The following is a 21,707-nucleotide window of genomic DNA, read 5'->3' on the forward strand; positions in this document are numbered from 1 at the left end:
GGTACAAGGCTTACCGAGTCAATGTGCAGGGGTACAAGGCTTACCGAGTCAATGTGCAGGGGTACAAGGTAGTTTTGTATTTGTATTTTGTATTTATTATGGTTAGGTCACGTTCTGACCTTAGTTCCTTTGTTTTGTCTTTTGTTTTAGTATGGTCAGGGTGTGAGTTGGGTGACTTGTCTATGTTAGTTTGTCTATGATTTTCTATTTCTGTGTTTGGCCTGGTATGGTTCTCAATCAGAGGCAGCTGTCAATCGTTGTCCCTGATTGAGAACCATATTTAGGTAGCCTGTTTTCCATTGTGTTTTGTGGGTGGTTGTTTCCTGTTTAGTGTTTTTGTTTCACCTTTCAGGGGCCTGTTGCACAAAACTAGGATAAGGGATTAAGCCAGGATATCTTGGTGATCCTGGCTCAATTGATCCGTAATCCGGTTGCACTAAAGATGGATAGGGGGCAGGAGGATATGTTATGGTATAAATTACCATGGAGATTTATTCTGTGGAGCTAGCCTGCTCCAGACCAGGCTAAATTCCAGGATCTATTTAATCTCATCCCTAATGTCAGTCAGCAGTCACCACAAATGGAAACCAATAGTTATTTCACTGCTCACTATACATTGTTATCACATATAACTAGACCCACTGTTATTATTTAAACGTTTGTGATCATTAATTTCAATGATTTTGGATAAAAAATGATTTTTAGATGATGTTGCTATCATTAGATAATTTAGTTTCCCATAGACTATAAGGCTATATATAAAATGATAGAATATTAGGGCCACAGAGGGGAAAAAAACACAAGTCATAATATTGTAACCAGTTGTTTTAAAGGAGGACAGTTGTTAAAATGACAGATGTGGGGCATTTCGTGAAATTGTACTTCAGTATGGTTTCATAAACAAAGACATGCTGATGTGCCAGAATATTAAGTATCACATTGTCATAAGTATCAAAACTGTAAAAACAATATGTAGCTTTTCTGCAGAAAGAACCAGCCTCATAAATTTATGACTTTATCTTTTTTCTTCAGTGTGGCCCTAGTACTCTGTCATATAAACAAATACACATTCCATATGAATATAAAAACACAATGTGTAACATTATGTTCCTTTATTGAATAAGGACAAAACAAAGCAGGTAAACCATCAGCTCCTTTCAAAACTGAAGTCACAGTGACTCTACAAGATGGAAAGCACAGAATCCAAGCATATTATACATACACATTCAAAGGTCTGTATATAACACACCCTGCATGTCTGCACACTAAAATAAATGCAGGACAAATCCATACACATCAACTGAACAGACAAATGAATGGATGCAGTAGCCTCCCTGCAGCCTTGTATTACACACAGTATACCGCACAAACATCATAAGAGGCCAAATTCGTCAAAAAACGAACCCAAAAAAACCCAAATTCCTCTGCCACCGCAGGACATATTTAACCAAAATTGAAAGCACACATACTAACTAAAATAATTCAACACATATTGGTCCCTCAGCAGCCGACCACTGTCGTCATCAGGGAAGATTGCCGGATTGTCCCAGTCCATGGCTGGTGGCACTCTGGGGGCCCTCTCCTTCCTCAGGCAGGCCACATTGTGGAGGACAGCACAAGCCACAGTAATATCACATGCCCTAACAGGGCTGACCCTTAATTTGTGAAGGCAGTGAAAGCGTGCCTTCAGGAGGCCAAAGGTCATTTCAACTCTGGCCCTGGTCCTGGCATGGGCATGGTTGTAGGCCTGCTGTGCTTCCTGGGGTCTGTGAAAGGTGTCAGGAGAAAAGGCTGGCAGCCATACCCCTGTCTCCCAGCAACACACCAGAGAATTCACCTGTCAACACAAAATCTCATCATTACTACCTCATAAACACAGTGATAATCTTGACACAGCCATGATGGTTATAAATAGGGGTTGTGTGGCTTACCTTGGCACTGATAGATTTCAGAGGCCCGAAAGATTCTGGAGTCATGGACTGAGCCAGGCCATTTTGCCACAACATTGCTGATCACACAGTCAGCATTGCAGACCATCTGAAATCATAAGATGAGGAATATTACACCAATCAATGCACATCACTGGCAATGCAGAGTGTTCGTCAATGGACAATATCAAAAAGTTATGTTCACCTGAACATTAATGCTGTGAAAGGATTTCCTATTCACAAAATCGGCCTCATGGGCACCTGAGGGGGCTTTTATCCTTATGTGTGTGCAGTCCACTGCACCAATGACATTGGGGAAACCTGTCACACAAAGTAATGAGTATCCTACTATGTGTTAACAGTTGTCCTGTAATTTGTAGATCCTCTTACCTGCAATCCTATAGAACTCCTCTTTGATGTCACAGAGTCTTCTGTGGCCAGGGAAGGAGATGAAGACATCTGCTAATGCTTTGATAGCCAGACACACACTCCTTATTGTGCGGCAAATTGTGGCCTTGTTCAGCTGTTCTGCATCCCCGTTCCTGTAGGTTCATGCTCTACAACATCCGCAGAGTACGACCCTGCCTCACACAGGAAGCGGCGCAGGTCCTAATCCAGGCACTTGTCATCTCCCGTCTGGATTACTGCAACTCGCTGTTGGCTGGGCTCCCTGCCTGTGCCATTAAACCCCTACAACTCATCCAGAACGCCGCAGCCCGTCTGGTGTTCAACCTTCCCAAGTTCTCTCACGTCACCCCGCTCCTCCGCTCTCTCCACTGGCTTCCATTTGAAGCTCGCATCCGCTACAAGACCATGGTGCTTGCCTACGGAGTTTTGAGGGGAACGGCACCTCACTACCTCCAGGCTCTGATCAGGCCCTACACCCAAACAAGGGCACTGCGTTCATCCACCTCTGGCCTGCTCGCCTCCCTACCACTGAGGAAGTACAGTTCCCGCTCAGCCCAGTCAAAACTGTTCGCTGCTCTGGCCCCCCAATGGTGGAACAAACTCCCTCACGACGCCAGGACAGCGGAGTCAATCACCACCTTCCGGAGACACCTGAAACCCCACCTCTTTAAGGAATACCTAGGATAGGATAAAGTAATCCTTCTCACCCCCCCCCTTAAAAGACCTAGATGCACTATTGTAAAGTGGCTGTTCCACTGGATGTCATAAGGTGAAAGCACCAATTTGTAAGTCGCTCTGGATAAGAGCGTCTGCTAAATGACGTAAATGTAAATGTAAATGCATCCCCCACTGAGTACAGGAAGGCTCCACTAGCAAAAAAGCGCAAGGCCACACAAACCATTTGCTCCACACTCAGTGCATGGCTCCGTGCAGTGCGGTGCTTAATCCTGGGACCCAGTAGTCTGCATAGATACCTGATGCCATCTGCAGAAAACCTGTATCTTTCATATAGATGGTCATCAGGGAAGGCCAGTGGGTCCAACCGGTCCCTGAAGACCCTTTCTCGCCTGAAGGCTCTCCTCAGCACAAGTGCTTCTTCATCCACCACATCTCGCACGAATGGGCATGCCATTGTCAGAGCAGAAAGGAACACACAATTTTGGGCCTTCATATAGGCTAGTGGCCACACCTGGTGCTGGGGGGGTGGGCAAAAGAGGGCGATGCCTTATAACGATGACTTGGTTGTACTGATTGCTGGGAAAATAAAAAAACCTTAGAAAGATGCCACCGTCCTGTGTGCTCACAATAAGAGCTCATATGTCATGGCTCACTTGACTTTACGAGAATATACCTAATTTTTATTTTGAGCTGTGTCATCTTCTTGGAGCTGGGGGAGGAAAGAAAAATAATGATTCATACATTTGTGTTACAGTTAGCATACAGTGTACATTGAAGGCATATCTCACCTCCCTCTCAAGTTTTTTTATTTCAAGGTCCAGTTTCCTAATTGTCCTCTTTTTTATTTCGGACTCCAGTGCAAGATTTTCCATCTTTTTCTTCTTGTACTGAATGTCTATGTCTGCCAGTTCTATTTGGCGCCGGAGGTGGTTGCCATACAACTTTCTGATAGCTTGTGAGCTCTGTGAACACAATACAATTAGCGCAGCTGGAATTTGGCAGGATGTGGTGTCCTTTTATTAATACGCACTATGTTGCCAGGCTGGTTTTCCCACTGTATAGCATCTGGGTCCTGTAAAAGAAATTAGATTTTTTGATTTTGATGAGGACTCCTCACCATTGTAGAGTAAATAGTACTTTCACAGTCTTAACATGATACCTCATGCCTTCTGGAATCCAGAGAGATGGTCTCCTCCTCATCATCGTCTCCATCATGTGCTGTTGCTGCTGCACTGGGGCCTTCACCCTATCACATTTAATCGGATTCATATTGAAGCTAGTAGACAAGACATGCCAGGCCTACAGTATGCCTTTGATGGGAGTACTCACTGGATCAGCATCGTCTGGTGCTTGTGCTGGTGGCTCTAACAGGAACACAGTGCTGCCAGGCACTGCAAGGCAATAGGTAAACCAAAGTCAGACAGTCCAAATTGATTCAATATGAATGTGGTTGTATCCCATGTAGAGATGGAAGGACATACCTTGAATGAAGCGGGTGGCATCTTGGGAGGAACCTATGCTCGTCTCTTTCCCCCCAGGGATCCCCTCTAAGACGGGCCTGCCTTTATTTAGCTCCAAGGCCATGTCCTCTGCTGGGGTAAGGTCAGCCTTTGGTGACCCACCACCCGTGCCTTGTCTGTGGGTATTCTTTTTCACTGTTAAAACAGTACAGACAATGTGTGAGCAGGCACCTTCTGGGTACAATATATGCTTGTGCTTTGTTAAATATTAGTCAGGGACCATACCATTCTGCAGAATGTTCTTGTATTTGATTTTGACCTGCTGCCATGTCCGTTTTGGCCCGTTCATGTTTAATCTACACACACACACACACACACACACACACACACACATTTAATGGAGTCACACTGCAAAAAATTACTTGGTATTTTTGTCTTGTTTTCAGTAAAAATATCAAAAAATTTATCATAGCTTTATACAGTGTGATGGAGTTACTTTACACAATTTCACTCATATCTGCAGTGCATTTCAATTAAAAATTTAACCGTTTCATAATTACAGTACAACTGCATTTTTGGAGATGTGAATTAAATATTTGAATTGTAATTGTGATGTTTCAGCGGAGCGGTGAGTGTGTAATTGTGCACTACTTACGCATTCAGGCGGTCTGCAATACTTTGCCACGCTTTCTCTTTGCTTTATCACTGTGGCGGTGTTGCCTTTCTTCTTAATTATATCTTTTACCTCCTCGTATGCCTCCATGAGGATTTGTGCTTCCGACGGGGAAAAGTACGCGGCTCTAGTTGCCATGGTAAATCAGTTAATCTGTGATCTGTGGCGGGGTCTATTTGAGTGAGCCGTGAGCGCGCACCTATCCAGGATTGGTTTCACCTGGCTTAATGAATCCGTGTCTGCTCATCCTGGCTTGGTCTTTGTGCAACCAATTAAGCCTGGACGCACATGTTTTGGCTTCATTGAGCTCAGCTGAGTCATTTATCCCGGATGTCTTAATTCTACTTTTGTGCAACAGGCCCCAGGACTGTTTGTGTGTCGTGTTTTGTCTAGTGTTGCATATGTCATTAAATAATATGAACACTTACCACGCTGTAACTTGGTCCTCTCCTTCCCCAGACGACAAGCATTACATGTTCCCCATTAGTTAGGCAGCAGCTACTCTTCCTGGGGTTTATTATGGTTCCCCATTAGTTAGGCAGCAGCTACTCTTCCTGGGGTTTATTATGGTTCCCCATTAGTTAGGCAGCAGCTACTCTTCCTGGGGTTTATTATGGTTCCCCATTAGTTAGGCAGCAGCTACTCTTCCTGGGGTTTATTATGGTTGCCCATTAGTTAGGCAGCAGCTACTCTTCCTGGGGTCCAGCAAAATTAAGAATGTTATACAATTTACATTACATTACATACATTACAGAATTCACAACACTCTAAGTGTGTGCCCTCAGGCCCATACTCCACTACCACATATCTACAACACAAAATCCAATGTATACGTGTCTGTATCAGGTGTGTGTATGCTTGTGTCTCTGCCTATGTTTGTGTTGCTTCACAGTGCGTCTCCCATAGTCTGTTCTGGACTTGGGGACTGCGAGGAGACCTTTAGTGGCATGTGTTGTGGGGTATGCATGGGTGTCTAAGATGTGTGCTAGTAGATTAAACAGATAGCTCGGTGCTTTCAACATGTCAATACCTCTCACAAATACAAGTAATCTCTTTTCTACTTTGAGTCAGGAGAGATTGACATACATATTATTCATGTTTGCTCTCTGTGTACATCCAAGGGCCAGCTGTGCTGCCCTGTTCTGAGCCAACTGCAATTGTCCTAAGTCCCTCTTTGTGGTGCCTGACCACACGACTGAACAGTAGTCCAGGTGTGACTAAACTAGAGCCTGTAGGACCTGCCTTGTTGATAGTGCTGTTAAGAAGGTAGAGTAGCACTTTATTATGGACAGACTTTAGTGAATGATTTGTCCCAAATACAATGCTTTTAGTTTTTGAAATAGTTTTTGAAATATTTAGGGCTAACTTATTCTTAACTTATTCCTGAAACTAACTAGCTCTTTGTTAATTTCAGTTGCTGTAGCAGCTGACGTGTATAGTGTTGAGTCATCCGCATACAGAGACAAACTGGCATTACTCAAAGCCAGTGGCATGTCATTAAAGCCCTTCTTACATCAGCTGATATCTGATGTAAGATTGAAAAAAAGGTAATGAAATTTCAAATCAAATTTATTTATATAGCCCTTCGTACATCAGCTGATATCTCAAAGTGCTGTACAGAAACCCAGCCTAAAACCTCAAACAGCAAGCAATGCAGGTGTAGAAAAACAGTGGCTAGGAAAAACTCCCTAGACAGGCCAAAACCTAGGAAGAAACCTAGAGAGGAACCAGGCTATGTGGGGTGGCCAGTCCTCTTCTGGCTGTGCCGGGTGGAGATTATAACAGAACATGGCCAAGATGTTCAAATGTTCATAAATGACCAGCATGGTCAAATAATAATAATCACAGGCAGAACAGTTGAAACTGGAGCAGCAGCACGGCCAGGTGGACTGGAGACAGCAAGGAGTCATCATGCCCGGTAGTCCTGAGGCATGGTCCTAGGGCTCAGGTCCTCCGAGAGAGAGAAAGAAAGAGAGAAAGAGAGAATTAGAGAGAGCATACTTAAATTCACACAGGACACCGGATAGGACAGGAGAAGTACTCCAGATATAACAAACTGACCCTAGCCCCCGACACATAAACTACTGCAGCATAAATACTGGAGGCTGAGACAGGAGGGGTCAGGAGACACTGTGGCCTCATCCGATGACACCCCCGGACAGGGCCAAACAGGAAGGATATAGCCCCACCCACTTTGCCAAAGCACAGCCCCCACACCACTAGAGGGATATCTTCAACCACCAACTTACCATCCTGAGACAAGGCCGAGTATAGCCCACAAAGATCTCCGCCACGGCACAACCCAAGGGGGGGGGGGGGCGCCAACCCAGACAGGAAGATCACATCAGTGACTCAACCCACTCAAGTGACGCACCCCTACTAAGGACGGTATGAAAGAGCCCTAGTACGCCAGTGACTCAGCCCCTGTAATAGGGTTAGAGGCAGAGAATCCCAGTGGAAAGAGGGGAACCGGCCAGGCAGAGACAGCAAGGGCGGTTCTTGCTCCAGAGCCTTTCCGTTCACCTTCACACTCCTGGGCCAGACTACACTCAATCATATGACCCACTGAAGAGATGAGTCTTCAGTAAAGACTTAAAGGTTGAGACCGAGTTTGCGTCTCTCACATTGTTAGGCAGACCATTCCATAAAAATGTAGCTCTATAGGAGAAAGCCCTGCTTCCAGCTGTTTGCTTAGAAATTCTAGGGACAATTAGGAGGCCTCCATCTTGTGACCGTAGCGTACGTGTAGGTATGTACGGCAGGACCAAATCAGAGAGATAGGTAGGAGCAAGCCCATTTAATGCTTTGTAGGTTAGCAGTAAAACCTTGAAATCAGCCCTTGCCTTGACAGGAAGCCAGTGTAGGGAGGCTAGCACTGGAGTAATATGATCACATTTTTTGGTTCTAGTCAGGATTCTAGCAGCTGTATTTAGCACTAACTGAAGTTTATTTCGTGCTTTATCCGGGTAGCCGGAAAGTAGAGCATTGCAGTAGTCTAACCTAGAAGTGACAAAAGCATGGATTAATTTTTCTGTGTCATTTTTGGACCGAAAGTTTCTGATTTTTGCAATGTTATGTAGATGGAAAAAGCTGTCCTTGAAACAGTCTTGATATGTTCTTCAAAAGAGAGATCAGGTTCCAGAGTAACGCTGAGGTCCTTCACAGTTTTATTTGAGACGACTGTACAACCATTAAGATTAATTGTCAGATTCAACAGAAGATCTCTTTGTTTCTTGGGACCTAGAACAAGCATCTCTGTTTTGTCCGAGTTTAAAAGTAGAACGTTGGCAGCCATCCACTTCCTTATGTCTGAAACACATGCTTCTAGCGAGGGCAATTTTGGGGCTTCACCATGTTTCATTTAAATGTACAGCTGTGTGTCATCCGCATAGCAGTGAAAGTTAACATTATGTTTTCGAATTACATCCCCAAGAGGTAAAATATATAGTGAAAACAATAGTGGTCCTAAAACGGAACCTTGAGGAACACCGACATTTACAGTTGATTTGTCAGAGGACAAACCATTCACAGAGACAAATTGATATCTTTCCGACAGATAAGATCTAAACCAGGCCAGAACTTGTCCGTGTAGACCAATTTGGGTTTCCAATCTCTCCAAAAGAATGTGGTGATCGATGGTATCAAAAGCAGCACTAAGGTCTAGGAGCACGAGGACAGATGCAGAGCCTCGGTCTGATGCCATTAAAATGTCATTTACCACATTCACAAGTGCAGTCTCAGTGCTATGATGGGGTCTAAAACCAGACTGAAGCATTTCGTATACATTGTTTGTCTTCAGGAAGGCAGTGAGTTGCTGCCAACAGCCTTTTCTAAAATGTTTGAGAGGAATGGAAGATTCGATATAGGCCGATAGTTTTTTATATTTTCTGGGTCAAGGTTTGACTTTTTCAAGAGAGGCTTTATTACTGCCACTTTTAGTGAGTTTGGTACACAGCCGGTGGATAGAGAGACGTTTATTATGTTCAACAGAGGAGGGCCAAGCACAGGAAGCAGCTCTTTCAGTAGTTTAGTTGGAATAGGGTCCAGTATGCAGCTTGAAGGTTTAGAGGCCATGATTATTTTCATCATTGTGTCAAGAGATATAGTACTAAAACACTTGCGTGTCTCTCTTGATCCTAGGTCCTGGCAGAGTTGTGCAGACTCAGGACAACTGAGCTTTGGAGGAATATGCAGATTTAAAGAGGAGTCCTTAATTTGCTTTCTAATAATCATGATCTTTTCCTCAAAGAAGTTCATGAATTTATTACTGCTGAAGTGAAAGCCATCCTCTCTTGGGGAATGCTGCTTTTTAGTTAGCTTTGCGACAGTATCAAAAAGGAATTTCGAGTTGTTCTTATTTTCCTCAATTAAGTTGGAAAAATAGGATGATCGAGCAGCAGTAAGGGCTCTTCGATGCTGCACGGTACTGTCTTTCCAAGCTAGTCGGAAGACTTCCAGTTTGGTGTGGCGCCATTTCCGTTCCAATTTTCTGGAAGCTTGCTTCAGAGCTCAGGTATTTTCTGTATACCAGGGAGCTAGTTTCTTATGAGAAATGTTTTTAGTTTTTAGGGGTGCAACTGCATCTGGAGTATTGCGTAAGGTTAAATTGAGTTCTCAGTTAGGTGGTTAACTGATTTTTGTCCTCTGACGTCCTTGGGTAGACAGAGGGAGTCTGGAAGGACATCAAGGAATCTTTGTATTGTCTGTGAATTTATAGCACGACTTTTGATGTTCCTTGGTTGGGGTCTGAGCAGATTATTTGTTGCAATTGCAAACGTAATAAAATGGTGGTCCGATAGTCCAGGATTATGAGGAAAAACATTAAGATCCACAACATTTATTCCATGGGACAAAACTAGGTCCAGAGTATGACTGTGACAGTGAGTAGGTCCAGAGACATGTTGGACAAAACCCACTGAGTCGAAGATGGCTCCGAAAGCCTTTTGGAGTGGGTCTGTGGACTTTTCCATGTGAATATTAAAGTCACCAAAAATTAGAATATTATCTGCTATGACTACAAGGTCCGATAGGAATTCAGGGAACTCAACGAGGAACGCTGTATAAGGCCCAGGTTGCCTGTAAACAGTAGCTATAAAAAGTGATTGAGTAGGCTGCATGGATTTCATGACTAGAAGCTCAAAAGACGAAAACATCATTTTTTTTCTTCGTAAATTGACATTTGCTATCGTAAATGTTAGCAACACCTCCGCCTTTGCGGGATGCGCGGTGGATATGGTCACTAATGTAACCAGGAGGTGAGGCCTCATTTAACACAGTAAATTCATCAGGCTTAAGCCATGTTTCAGTCAAGCCAATCACACCAAGATTATGATCAGGAGGAGGTCTTTATCCTAGTGAGATTGCTAAGGCGAACACCGCCATGTTTAGTTTTGTCCAACCTAGGTCGAGGCACAGACACGGTCTCAATGGGGATAGCTGAGCTGACTACGCTGACTGTGCTGGTGGAAGACTCCACTATGCTGGCAGGCTGGCTAACAGCTTGTTGCCTGGCCTGCACCCTATTTCATTGTGGAGCTAGAGGAGTTAGAGCCCTGTCTATGTTGGTAGATAAGATGAGAGCACCCCTCCAGCTAGGATGGAGTCCATCACTCCTCAGCAGGGCAGGCTTGGTCCTGTTTGTGGGTGAGTCCCAGAAAGAGGGCCAATTATCTACAAATTCTATCTTTTGGGAGGGGCAGAAAACAGTTTTCAACCAGCGGTTGAGTTGTGAGACTCTGCTGTAGAGCTCATCACTCCCCCTAACTGGGAGGGGGCCAGAGACAATTACTCGATGCCGACACATCTTTCTAGCTGATTTACACGCTGAAGCTATGTTGCGCTTGGTGATCTCTGACTGTTTCATCCTAACATTGTTGGTGCCGACGTGGGTAACAGTATCTCTATACTCTCTACACTTGCCAGTTTTAGCTTTAGCCAGCACCATCTTCAGATTAGCCTTAACGTCGGTAGCCCTGCCCCCTGGTAAACAGTGTATGATCGCTGGATGATTCGTTTTAAGTCTAATACTGCGGGTAATGGAGTTGCCAATGACTAGAATTTTCAATTTGTCAGAGCTAATGGTGGGAAGCTTTGGCGTCTCAGACCCCGTAACGGGAGGAGTAGAGACAAGAGAAGGCTCGGCCTCTGACTCCGACTCGTTGCTTAATGGGGAAAACCGGTTGAAAGTTTCTGTCGGCTGAATGAGCGACACCGGTTGAGCATTCCTACAGCATTTCCCTCCAGAAACCGTGAGAAAGTTGTCCGGTGCGGGGACCGTGCGAGGGGATTTATACTAACGTTCCTATCTGTACTTACTGGTGGCACAGACGCTGTTTCATCCTTTCCTACACTGAAATTACCCTTGCCTAACGATTGCGTCTGACTGGCTTGTAGCACAGCTATCCTCGCCGTAAGGCGATCGTTCTCCTGTATATTTTGAGTACAGCGACTGCAATTAGAAGGCATCATGTTAATGTTACTACTTAGCTTCGGCTGTTGGAGGTCCTGACGAACCATGTCCAGATAAAGCGTCTGGAGTGAAAAAGTTGAATGGAGAAAAAAAAAAGTTGAGGGAAAAACCAAAAATATAAACGGTAATTAAAAAGTAAAAACCGTAAAGTTGTCAGGTAGCAAAGTAAGGTTGGCAACAAAACGCACAGCAACATGTAAACAAGTCTGCAAGTTGTGACCGGAAATGGCGTGAAAACAAAACCCGGTAAATACCAGCATACCGTGCATAGCCGTGCATAAGCCTAGACAGTTGCCCTGGGGAATGCCTGATTTTACCTGGATTATGGAGAGGCTTCCATTAAAGAATAGCCTCTGTGTTTTGTTAGACCGGTACCTCTTCATCCACAATATAGCAGGGAGTGTAAAGCCATAACACATACATTTTCCCAGCAGCACACTATTTTCGATAGTGTCAAAAGCCGCACTGAAGTCTAACAAAACAGCCCCCTCAATGTTTTTATCATCGATTTCTCCCAGCCAACCATCAGTCATTTGTGTAAGTGCTGTGCTTGTTGAATGTCCTTCCCTATAAGCGTAAAAGTAAAGGGTAAAAGTGACTAGGCAATCATGATATACACTGCTCAAAAAAATAAAGGGAACACTTAAACAACACAATGTAACTCCAAGTCAATCACACTTCTGTGAAATCAAACTGTCCACTTAGGAAGCAACACTGATTGACAATAAATTTCACATGCTGTTGTGCAAATGGAATAGACAACAGGTGGAAATTATAGGCAATTAGCAAGACACCCCCAATAAAGGAGTGGTTCTGCAGGTGGTGACCACAGACCACTTCTCAGTTCCTATGCTTCCTGGCTGATGTTTTGGTCACTTTTGAATGCTGGCGGTGCTTTCACTCTAGTGGGAGCATGAGACGGAGTCTACAACCCACACAAGTGGCTCAGGTAGTGCAGCCCATCCAGGATGGAACATCAATGCGAGCTGTGGCAAGAAGGTTTGCTGTGTCTGTCAGCGTAGTGTCCAGAGCATATGGAGGCGCTACCAGGAGACAAGCCAGTACATCAGGAGACGTGGAGGAGGCCGTCAGCAGCAGGACCGCTGCCTCCGCATTTGTGCAAGGAGGAGCAGGAGGAGCACTGCCAGAACCCTGCAAAATGACCTCCAGCAGGCCACAAATGTGCTCAAACGGTCAGAAACAGACTCCATGAGGGTGGTATGAGGGCCCGACGTCCACAGGTGGGGGTTGTGCTTACAGCCCAACACCGTGCAGGACGTTTGGCATTTGCCCGAGAACACCAAGATTGGCAAATTCGCCACTGGCGCCCTGTGCTCTTCACAGATGAAAGCAGGTTCACACTGAGCACATGTGACAGACGTGACAGAGTCTGGAGACGCCGTGGAGAACGTTCTGCTGCCTGCAACATCCTCCAGCATGACCGGTTTGGCGGTGAGTCAGTCATGGTGTGGGTCAGTCATGGAAGGTCGCACAGCCTTCCATGTGCTTGCCAGAGGTAGCCTGACTGCCATTAGGTACCGAGATGAGATCCTCAGACCCCTTGTGAGACCATATGCTGGTGCGGTTGGCCCTGGGTTCCTCCTAATGCAAGACAATGCTAGACCTCATGTGGCTGGAGTGTGTCAGCAGTTCCTGCAATAGGAAGGCATTGATGCTATGGACTGGCCTGCCCGTTCCCCAGACCTGAATCCAATTGAGCACATCTGGGACATCATGTCTCGCTCCATCCACCAACGCCACGTTGCACCACAGACTGTCCAGGAGTTGGCGGATGCTTTAGTCCAGCCACACACACTACTGAGCCTCATTTTGACTTTTTTTAAGGACATTACATCAAAGTTGGATCAGCCTGTAGTGTGGTTGTCCACTTTAATTTTGAGTGTGACTCCAAATCCAGACCTCCATGGGTTGATACATTTGATTTCCATTGAATTTTTTTTGGTGATTTTTTTTGTCAGCACATTCAACTATGTAAAGAAAAAAGTATTTAATAAGAATATTTCATTCATTCAGATCTAGGGTGTGTTATTTTAGTGTTCCCTTTATTTTATTGAGCAGTGTATAATAAAAAGAGTAGCAGCAGAGTATGTGAAGAGTGTGAAAGTGTGTCGATGTGTGTGTGTGTGTATGTGTGTGTTGGAGTGTCAGTTTAGTATGTGGGAGTGTGTATGTGTGTATTGGAATGTCAGTGTAGTACAGTTGAAGTTGGAAGTTTACATACACCTTAGCCAAATACATTTAAACTCAGTTTTTCACAATTCCTGACATTCAAACCTAGTAAGAATTCCCTGTCTTATGTCAGTTAGGATCACCACTTTATTTTAAGAATGTGAAATGTCAGAATAATAGCAGAGAGAATGATTTATTTCAGCTTTTATTTCTTTCATCACATTCCCAGTGGGTCAGAAGTTTTACACTCAACTACTATTTGATAGCATTGCCTTTAAATTGTTTAACTTGGGTCAAAAGTTTCAGGTAGCCTTCCACAATAAGTTGGTGAATTTTGGCCCATTCCTCCTGACAAAGCTGGTGTAACTGAGTTAGGTTTGTAGGCCTCCTTGCTCACACACACTTTTTCAGTTCTGCCCACAAATTCCGGGTATGTCGATATAGTTCTCGTTTTACTGTGGATACAGATACTTTTGTACCTATTTCCTCCAGCATCTTCACAAGGTCCTTTGCTGTTGTTCTGGGATTGATTTGCACTTTTCGCACCAAAGTATGTTCATCTCTAGGAGACAGAACGCGTCTCCTTCCTGAGCGGTATGATGGCGTGGTCCCATGGTTTTTATACTTGCGTACTATTGTTTGTACAGATGAACGTGGTACCTTCAGGAGTTTGGAAATTGCTCCCAAGGATGAACCAGACTTGTGAAGGTCTACAATATTTTTCTGAGGTCTTGGCTGATTTCTTTTGATTTTCCCATGATTTCAAGCAAAGAGGCACTGAAGGTTTGAAGGTAGGCCTTGAAATACATCCATAGGTACACCTCCAATTGACTCAAACTATGTCAAATAGCCTATCAGAAGCTTCTAAAGCGTGACATAATTTTCTGGAATTTTCCAAGCTGTTTAAAGGCACAGTCACCTTAGTGTATGTAAACTTCTGACCCATTGGAATTGTGATACAGTGAATTATAAATGAAATAATCTGTCTGTAAACAATTGTTGGAAAAATTACTTGGGTCATGCACAAAGTAGATGTCCTAACCGACTTGCCAAAACTATAGTTTGTCAACAAGAAATTTGTGGAGTGGTTGAAAAATGAGTTTTAATGACTCCAACTTAAGTGTATGTAATTCTCCGACCAGTGAGTGTATGGGTAGAGTCCAGTGAGTGTGTGGGTAGAGTTCAGTGAGTGTTCATAGAGCCAGTGCAAGAATATCAGTGAGAAAGAAAAGGGTGTCAATGTAAATTGTCCAGGTGGCCATTTGATGAACTGTTCAGCAGTCTTATGGCTTGGCGCTCAGGTACCGCTTGTAGTCTATTACTTGGGTGGCTGGAGTCTTTGACAATTTTTAGGGCCTTCCTCTGACTCCGCCTGGTATAAAGGTCCTGGATGGCAAGGATTTCGGCCCCAGTGATGTCCTGGGCCGTACGTACTACCCCCTTGCGGTCAGATGCCAAGTAGTTGCCATACAAAACGTTGATGCAGAAAGTCGAGATGCTCTCAATGGTGCAGCTGTCAAAGCCACGGGAAGTAGGGATGCTGAGGGATGCAGCACCCCCTGAAAAATCAGAATAATTTCAAAATATTTAAAGAAACATTTTTGAATATAAAAAAGTGCCCTGGGCCTTTAATAGTCCTGTATTAGCGGGCCGGTATAGCCGTCTGCAGCGCGAGGATATGAGTGACCATGAGGATTTTGAGGATCTGAGTGACCATGACAAATATCTTCAGCCTTCTGAAAAGGCATTGTCGTGCCTTTACAACTGTGTTGGTGTGTTTGGACCATGATATATCCTTAGTGATGTGAACAAAGAAGAACTTGAAGCTCTCCAGTTGAACTGGGTATCACTTATAATAACACAAACATGAAGAGTGATCACACTGTCCATCTCATGTTTAGTAATAAGCTGTTCTAACATAAGAACCAATGAGGGGGAGTTTTTTGTTGTTGAGAAAGCCTTACTACTGGTTGTAGCTGTCAGGGTCAAAGTCTTCAGTCTCAACAAATGATCAGTCTTGCCTCTGGTTGAGTTTATGACAGCTGGAGCATGACAAAGTGGCCTTATTTTGGTGTGAGTCATATTGGCCTCTGGTAACTCAGGAAGGAGTATGGGTGTGCTTTCTCCTGTTGTAATGGGTTTGCCTGTCCCAGTATGTCAGTCTATTTCTGTGCCCTATGATACCACAATGTTTTAAAAACAACCCCCTCCCCACCCAAACATGCCATTTGACTCCCTTCTGTGCTGTTGCTCTAACAATCTGAGACAGAACTGAATTTTCCCCTGCTTTCTATGTTACAGGCTGTATTAGCTCAATGACTCTCTATGTCAGCAAGGAGTCCCCTGCACTAGAGGAACTTCAATTCAATTTAGATAGATCCTACAATAGTAATATATTAAACAGGGCCTGCATTTCAAATCAAATCAAATCAAATTTATTTATATAGCCCTTCGTACATCAGCTGATATCTCAAAGTGCTGTACAGAAACCCAGCCTAAAACCCCAAACAGCAAACAATGCAGGTGTAAAAGCACGGTGGCTAGGAAAAACTCCCTAGAAAGGCCAAAACCTAGGAAGAAACCTAGAGAGGAACCAGGCTATGTGGGGTGGCCAGTCCTCTTCTGGCTGTGCCGGGTAGAGATTATAACAGAACATGACCAAGATGTTCAAATGTTCATAAATGACCAGCATGGTCGAATAATAATAAGGCAGAACAGTTGAAACTGGAGCAGCAGCACAGTCAGGTGGACTGGGGACAGCAAGGAGTCATCATGTCAGGTAGTCCTGGGGCTCGGTCCTAGGGCTCAGGTCCTCCGAGAGAGAGAGAAAGAAAGAGAGAATTAGAGAGAGCATATGTGGGGTGGCCAGTCCTCTTCTGGCTGTGCCGGGTGGAGATTATAACAGAACGTGGCCAAGATGTTCAAATGTTCATAAATGACCAGCATGGTTGAATAATAGTAAGGCAGAACAGTTGAAACTGGAGCAGCAGCATGGCCAGGTGGACTGGGGACAGCAAGGAGTCATCATGTCAGGTAGTCCTGGGACATGGTCCTAGGGCCCAGGCCAGTTGAAACTGGAGCAGCAGCATGGCCAGGTGGACTGGGGACAGCAAGGAGTCATCATGTCAGGTAGTCCTGGGGCATGGTCCTAGGGCTCAGGTCCTCCGAGAGAGAGAAAGAAAGAGAGAAGGAGAGAATTAGAGAACGCACACTTAGATTCACACAGGACACCGAATAGGACAGGAGAAGTACTCCAGATATAACAAACTGACCCTAGCCCCCCGACACATAAACTAATGCAGCATAAATACTGGAGGCTGAGACAGGAGGGGTCAGGAGACACTGTGCATTACAATTTACGTGCATTACAATTTACAAGCAATATTAGGGAGCAGACAGCTCAACTGTATTCCAGAATAACATGATATAGTTGTAATAAAGTGGGAGGGTCTTGTTAAAACATAAACAATCAGGATGGGAGGGTCTTCAGACTGTAGATTAAAAGTGATTGAGCAATATGGGTCCTTCCTCTTGTGAGGTACCCCACCCCAGAGGCCTCAAGAAAGCAGTGCCATTGGCCTTAATGCAGCTTCCTTCCATTATTCCTGCGTTGCAGAAGCCCGAGCTTCTCCATCTAACAAACACAAGAGGCAAACCAAGGGTTGGAAACTTCTCCCAGTCAGTGGAGACCGAGCAACACTAGTATAATATTACACATTGAGGACCGAAAGAATAGCAATATATCTGACAAACAGTCAAACATTTGTGTAGGCCTATGACATATTTCATGAATGCATTATGTAATGTAAAATAGATTCCCGAGATTTACTTTAAACACACACACACACAGACACACACACAGACACACACACATACACACATACACACACACATGCTGTGTCTCTTCCAGCCTTTGGGTTGTGTGTATTGGGTTCCAGCTGATTGTCTGCTATCCACCCTCTTCGTCATCTGTTGTGGAATAGAACATCTGTTAGGGCATGATTCCCTTGCGTTGTTCAGTTTGTGTAAAACAAACTGTTTCTTTGGAGTTAAACCACCAGGGATGACACTGACTGGGGAAGCAGTCCCGTTCTTCTCAGAAAATGGTTTCATAACAAATGACAGAGAACTTGTGTGTTGGTGTTTGTATTAGTGTTTTTGTGGAAATTATTACATTGAAACGGCAAAGAAGATAACTTATGCTGAATTATGTAAGGACTAAAATAATCTACAAAACAATTTATTGCATTTCTCACTGTTTCTTGTCTCATTGTCCCTTTTTGTTTGATTTTAGGCAACCAGATAAAGTCAGGGTGGTTTGGACCAGAAGAAATAGGCGTATGTGCTCTAAGGTAAATACTCACCCAGTTTTACTTACCTCAAATCAGCACATCTCTTATCCCACCAGGATGGCAGGGATGCATTTCCATAATTTGTATCATGTTTTGATGTAGTCTTGTTGTCTTGATCTCTCTCTTTAGCTTCATGGATGGCAGCCGGGCATCAAGAACCCCTACAGGGGGATGGTGGTTTGGCCCGTACCTGAAAACGTGGATATCTCCCTCACACTCTTCAGGGTAAATATCATCCCATGGGTATTCATGAGTACACTGCACCATAGATATTTGCTTCTGTGATAAATCATCTTTAGACATTTCTAATGTAAATTGACAACGTACAACAACATGTCCTTTTCCCCTGTCATTTCCATCTCTGTACTTACCCACTAGGATCCCCATTCTGATGTGTTTGAAGACAAAGACTGGACATTTGTCATTGAGAGTGTGAGTGTACTTTCTGCCTCTATCTAATACAATATCTCATAGCATTGAAATATAGAAGTTCTTTAAAGATCATCTAATGGTACCACTAAAGCCCACTGATGAATGTATCCCTGCTGCTTGCCTTGCAGGAGACAAAGGGTCAACGTAAGGTCTTGGCTGCAGTGGACGTGAATATGAAGAAGTTTGCCAGTGCCACTCCCACTCAGCAAGACCTGACATTGAAGCTGAAGCCCCTGTCTGTCAAGGTGCTGGAGGCCACTCTGAAGCTCTCCCTGTCCTGTGTGTTTCTCAGAGAGGGGAAAGCCACGTGAGTCCATCCCATAATATCCCACTAATGATAGATTCATAATTACCACTACAGTAATAACATCAGTAATGACTTCATTATGTATTTTAGATGACAATGCTGTGTTACTCTCCCACAGTGACGAAGACATGCAGAGCCTGGCCAGTCTGATGAGTGTCAAACCCACAGACATCGGTAACCTTGACGACTTCAACGAGAGTGATGAGGAGGAAGACAGGAGGTCTAGTGCTGGAGCTAGCATTAGCAAAGCTGCCGCAGGTACACTTCAATTATACACTCATACATACATTGTCAGATAAAACCTTACCTTCTTTGATGCTTTCTGTTGTTCATCTCTCTATTTGATGCTTTCCTTTCTCTCCAATAAATAATGGCATCCCCACTCTATCGCTTCATTTTTTAAAAGTCTATCTCCTGTCCCTTCTTTTTAATTCTCATTGCTTTCTTTCACCACTTTCTCTGCCAGCTCTTCTCCCTCCTGCTTGCCCGGTGCCTCCCCCGGGAAGGAGGCCTGCACCACTAAAGAAACCCCCTGTCATAGGTACCCTGTCTCTCTTCCCCTTGTTCTGTTCTTCATCTTGTTCTGGCCTAGAGCTGATGGATGCACCAGTTCCATTAGTTCCACCAGTTCCATCAGTTCTATCAGTTCCATCAATCCCCCCAGTTCCATCAGTTCCATCAGTTCTACCAGTTCTACCAGTTCCCCCAGTTCCATCAGTTCTACCAGTTCCCCCAGTTCCACCAGTTCCATTAGTTCCCCCAGTTCCATCAGTTCCACCAGTTCCATCAGTTCCACCAGTTCCACCAGTTCCATTAGTTCCATCAGTTCCACCAGTTCCACCAGTTCTATCAGTTCCATCAGTTCCACCAGTTCCATCAGTTCTATCAGCCTCTGTGCCATTAGTGTCCCTAGGAGCCCCAGTTCCCTCAGTGTCAGTCTTTACCCACTGTCAACCACTGCTCAAAATCTTCCGTCCCAGCTGCGGCTCAGGTACCTCCAGCCAGGCAGATAGACTGAATGATGCTGCCTTGACAAGTGATTACTGAAGCTTCACTTCTTTCTCAATCTGCATGATGGTACTCCCTGATTTACCTATGAATTACTTTGAATTATTTTCAACATAAGTATCCCCCAGCAAGAGCATGCTGTAGGTTTGTCTGGCCTGTCTAATGAGAGTGATTTTGAGCAACATAGAAATTATTAGTAGCATCAACCAGGGGCACTTTTGAACCTGTTTGCTTTCGTTTAAGACTTCCAGTGTTACTATAAGATAACAGAAATGTTCTCTGCATTATTAACAGGAAATTGTGGTTTAGAAAAAGTCAAAGTAACATCAGTGCACGTCTTAAGGCATGCCTTGTAGTATCCCTCTTTCCGCCAGGTCATCGCTCTCACTCATTGGTTTCTGCTATTTATCTTCCCTCTTTCCACCAGGTCATCGCTCTCACTCATTGGTTTCTGCTATTTATCTTCCCTCTTTCCACCAGGTCATCGCTCTCACTCATTGGTTTCTGCTATTTATCTTCCCTCTTTCCACCAGTTCATCGCTCTCACTCATTGGTTTCTGCTATTTATCTTCCCTCTTTCCACCAGTTCATCGCTCTCACTCATTGGTTTCTGCTATTTATCTTCCCTCTTTCCACCAGGTCATCGCTCTCACTCATTGGTTTCTGCTATTTATCTTCCCTCTTTTCACTCTCCTTTCCTTGTTGCTGCTAGTACCTGGGTCTTTTCTCAGTAGTCTCCCAGGGGCTCTGAGTGGCCCTGCAGTGGACTTGAAGCCTCGGGGTGTTAGCATCTCTCAACCCCCCTCCGACCCACAGAGAGGTACCAGACACATGGCAGTTCATAGGTCAAAGGCCACCTACTTTATCACATTAGCCATTATATGTCTTTAAGTTTGACTCATAGAGGTTTGACTGTCTCATGCTGTAGTTTTTCTTACACTATCACATTTCTGTCCTCTCCTGTCCTTTATGACTGATGCCCACCCCACACCCCCCTCTTCCTCTACTGCAGCTCGCTCAAATGTCTTCAGACCTCAGATTGTATCAACTTATCAGCGTCCCTCCTCCCCCTCTATCTTTTCCGCTGCTGCTTCTCCTCAAGATAAAAACACTTTTACTGCCCTATCCCAGCCAGACCCACCGCTCCCCAAACCCCAGCTCCCAAACCCTGAGCCAGGTAGCCAAAGCTGATAACTTTGTGTTACTTCTGTAGTTATAGCTTGTGTAGCTTGTTTCTCTTCGGTTGTATTATATTGGAGCGTGAGACAAGCTGACTTGCTGCTATGTCTTCACTCTTAATTCTGGTTGCTGAACTAATTATATGATTTTTCTCTTCTCCCTTCCTTTGTTTACCTACTATCTTTGACTTACAATTCTGTTTCTCTTTCTCTCTCTCGCTCCCTCTCGCTCTCCCTCTTTCTCGCTCCCTCTTTCTCGCTCCCCTCTCTCTCTCTCTCTCTTTCTCTCTCTCGCTCCCTCTCTTTCTCGCTCCCTCTCTCTCTCTCTCGCTCTCTCTCTCGCTCGCTCTCTCTCTCTCATCCCACCCCCACTCTCTCTCTGTCGATCCCCTTCATCACCTCTCTTCTCTCAGTCCGGCAGAGGGAGTGGGGGAGGCCAAGGCCTGTGTCAGGCCCCTCTGGCCTGTCCCCCTCCTATTTCTGTCCCTCTCCCAGAGATGCCATGGCCCCTGTCCCCCCTGTACCCCTGTTGACTAGACTAGACCTGGATGCCCTGTGTAACCCTCACTCTCCTCCCCTTTCCATCCCCTTCCCTAAGTCCTCACCTCCTGTCAAATGTATTTT

General features: G+C 44.6%; 1 protein-coding gene and 1 long non-coding RNA gene across 4 annotated transcripts in view; one reads left to right on the top strand and one right to left on the bottom strand.

Moving 5' to 3' along the window:
* The window catches only part of LOC115101454 (EH domain-binding protein 1-like protein 1), a 41,028-nt gene that overhangs the window by 2,320 nt on the left and 17,001 nt on the right, over nucleotides 1-21,707 (top strand). For 2 of the 3 annotated variants that reach the window (XM_065004896.1, XM_065004897.1), the window contains exons 2-7: nucleotides 18,101-18,158; nucleotides 18,288-18,383; nucleotides 18,537-18,590; nucleotides 18,719-18,897; nucleotides 19,016-19,155; nucleotides 20,618-20,725. In XM_065004896.1, coding sequence (XP_064860968.1) covers nucleotides 18,101-18,158; nucleotides 18,288-18,383; nucleotides 18,537-18,590; nucleotides 18,719-18,897; nucleotides 19,016-19,155; nucleotides 20,618-20,725 — 635 coding nt within the window. The remainder of the gene's footprint in view (nucleotides 1-18,100; nucleotides 18,159-18,287; nucleotides 18,384-18,536; nucleotides 18,591-18,718; nucleotides 18,898-19,015; nucleotides 19,156-20,617; nucleotides 20,726-21,707) is intronic. The other variant, XM_029620947.2, reaches the window with a different exon arrangement.
* Nucleotides 1,077-2,832, bottom strand: LOC135562360 (uncharacterized). The gene is made up of 3 exons (XR_010459873.1): nucleotides 2,319-2,832; nucleotides 1,932-2,037; nucleotides 1,077-1,837 (listed from the first exon to the last, which is right to left on the bottom strand). It is a non-coding gene; the product is annotated as an uncharacterized LOC135562360 (long non-coding RNA).

This window comes from Oncorhynchus nerka, linkage group LG19 (genome assembly GCF_034236695.1).
Source record: "Oncorhynchus nerka isolate Pitt River linkage group LG19, Oner_Uvic_2.0, whole genome shotgun sequence".
Lineage (NCBI taxonomy): Eukaryota > Metazoa > Chordata > Actinopteri > Salmoniformes > Salmonidae > Oncorhynchus > Oncorhynchus nerka.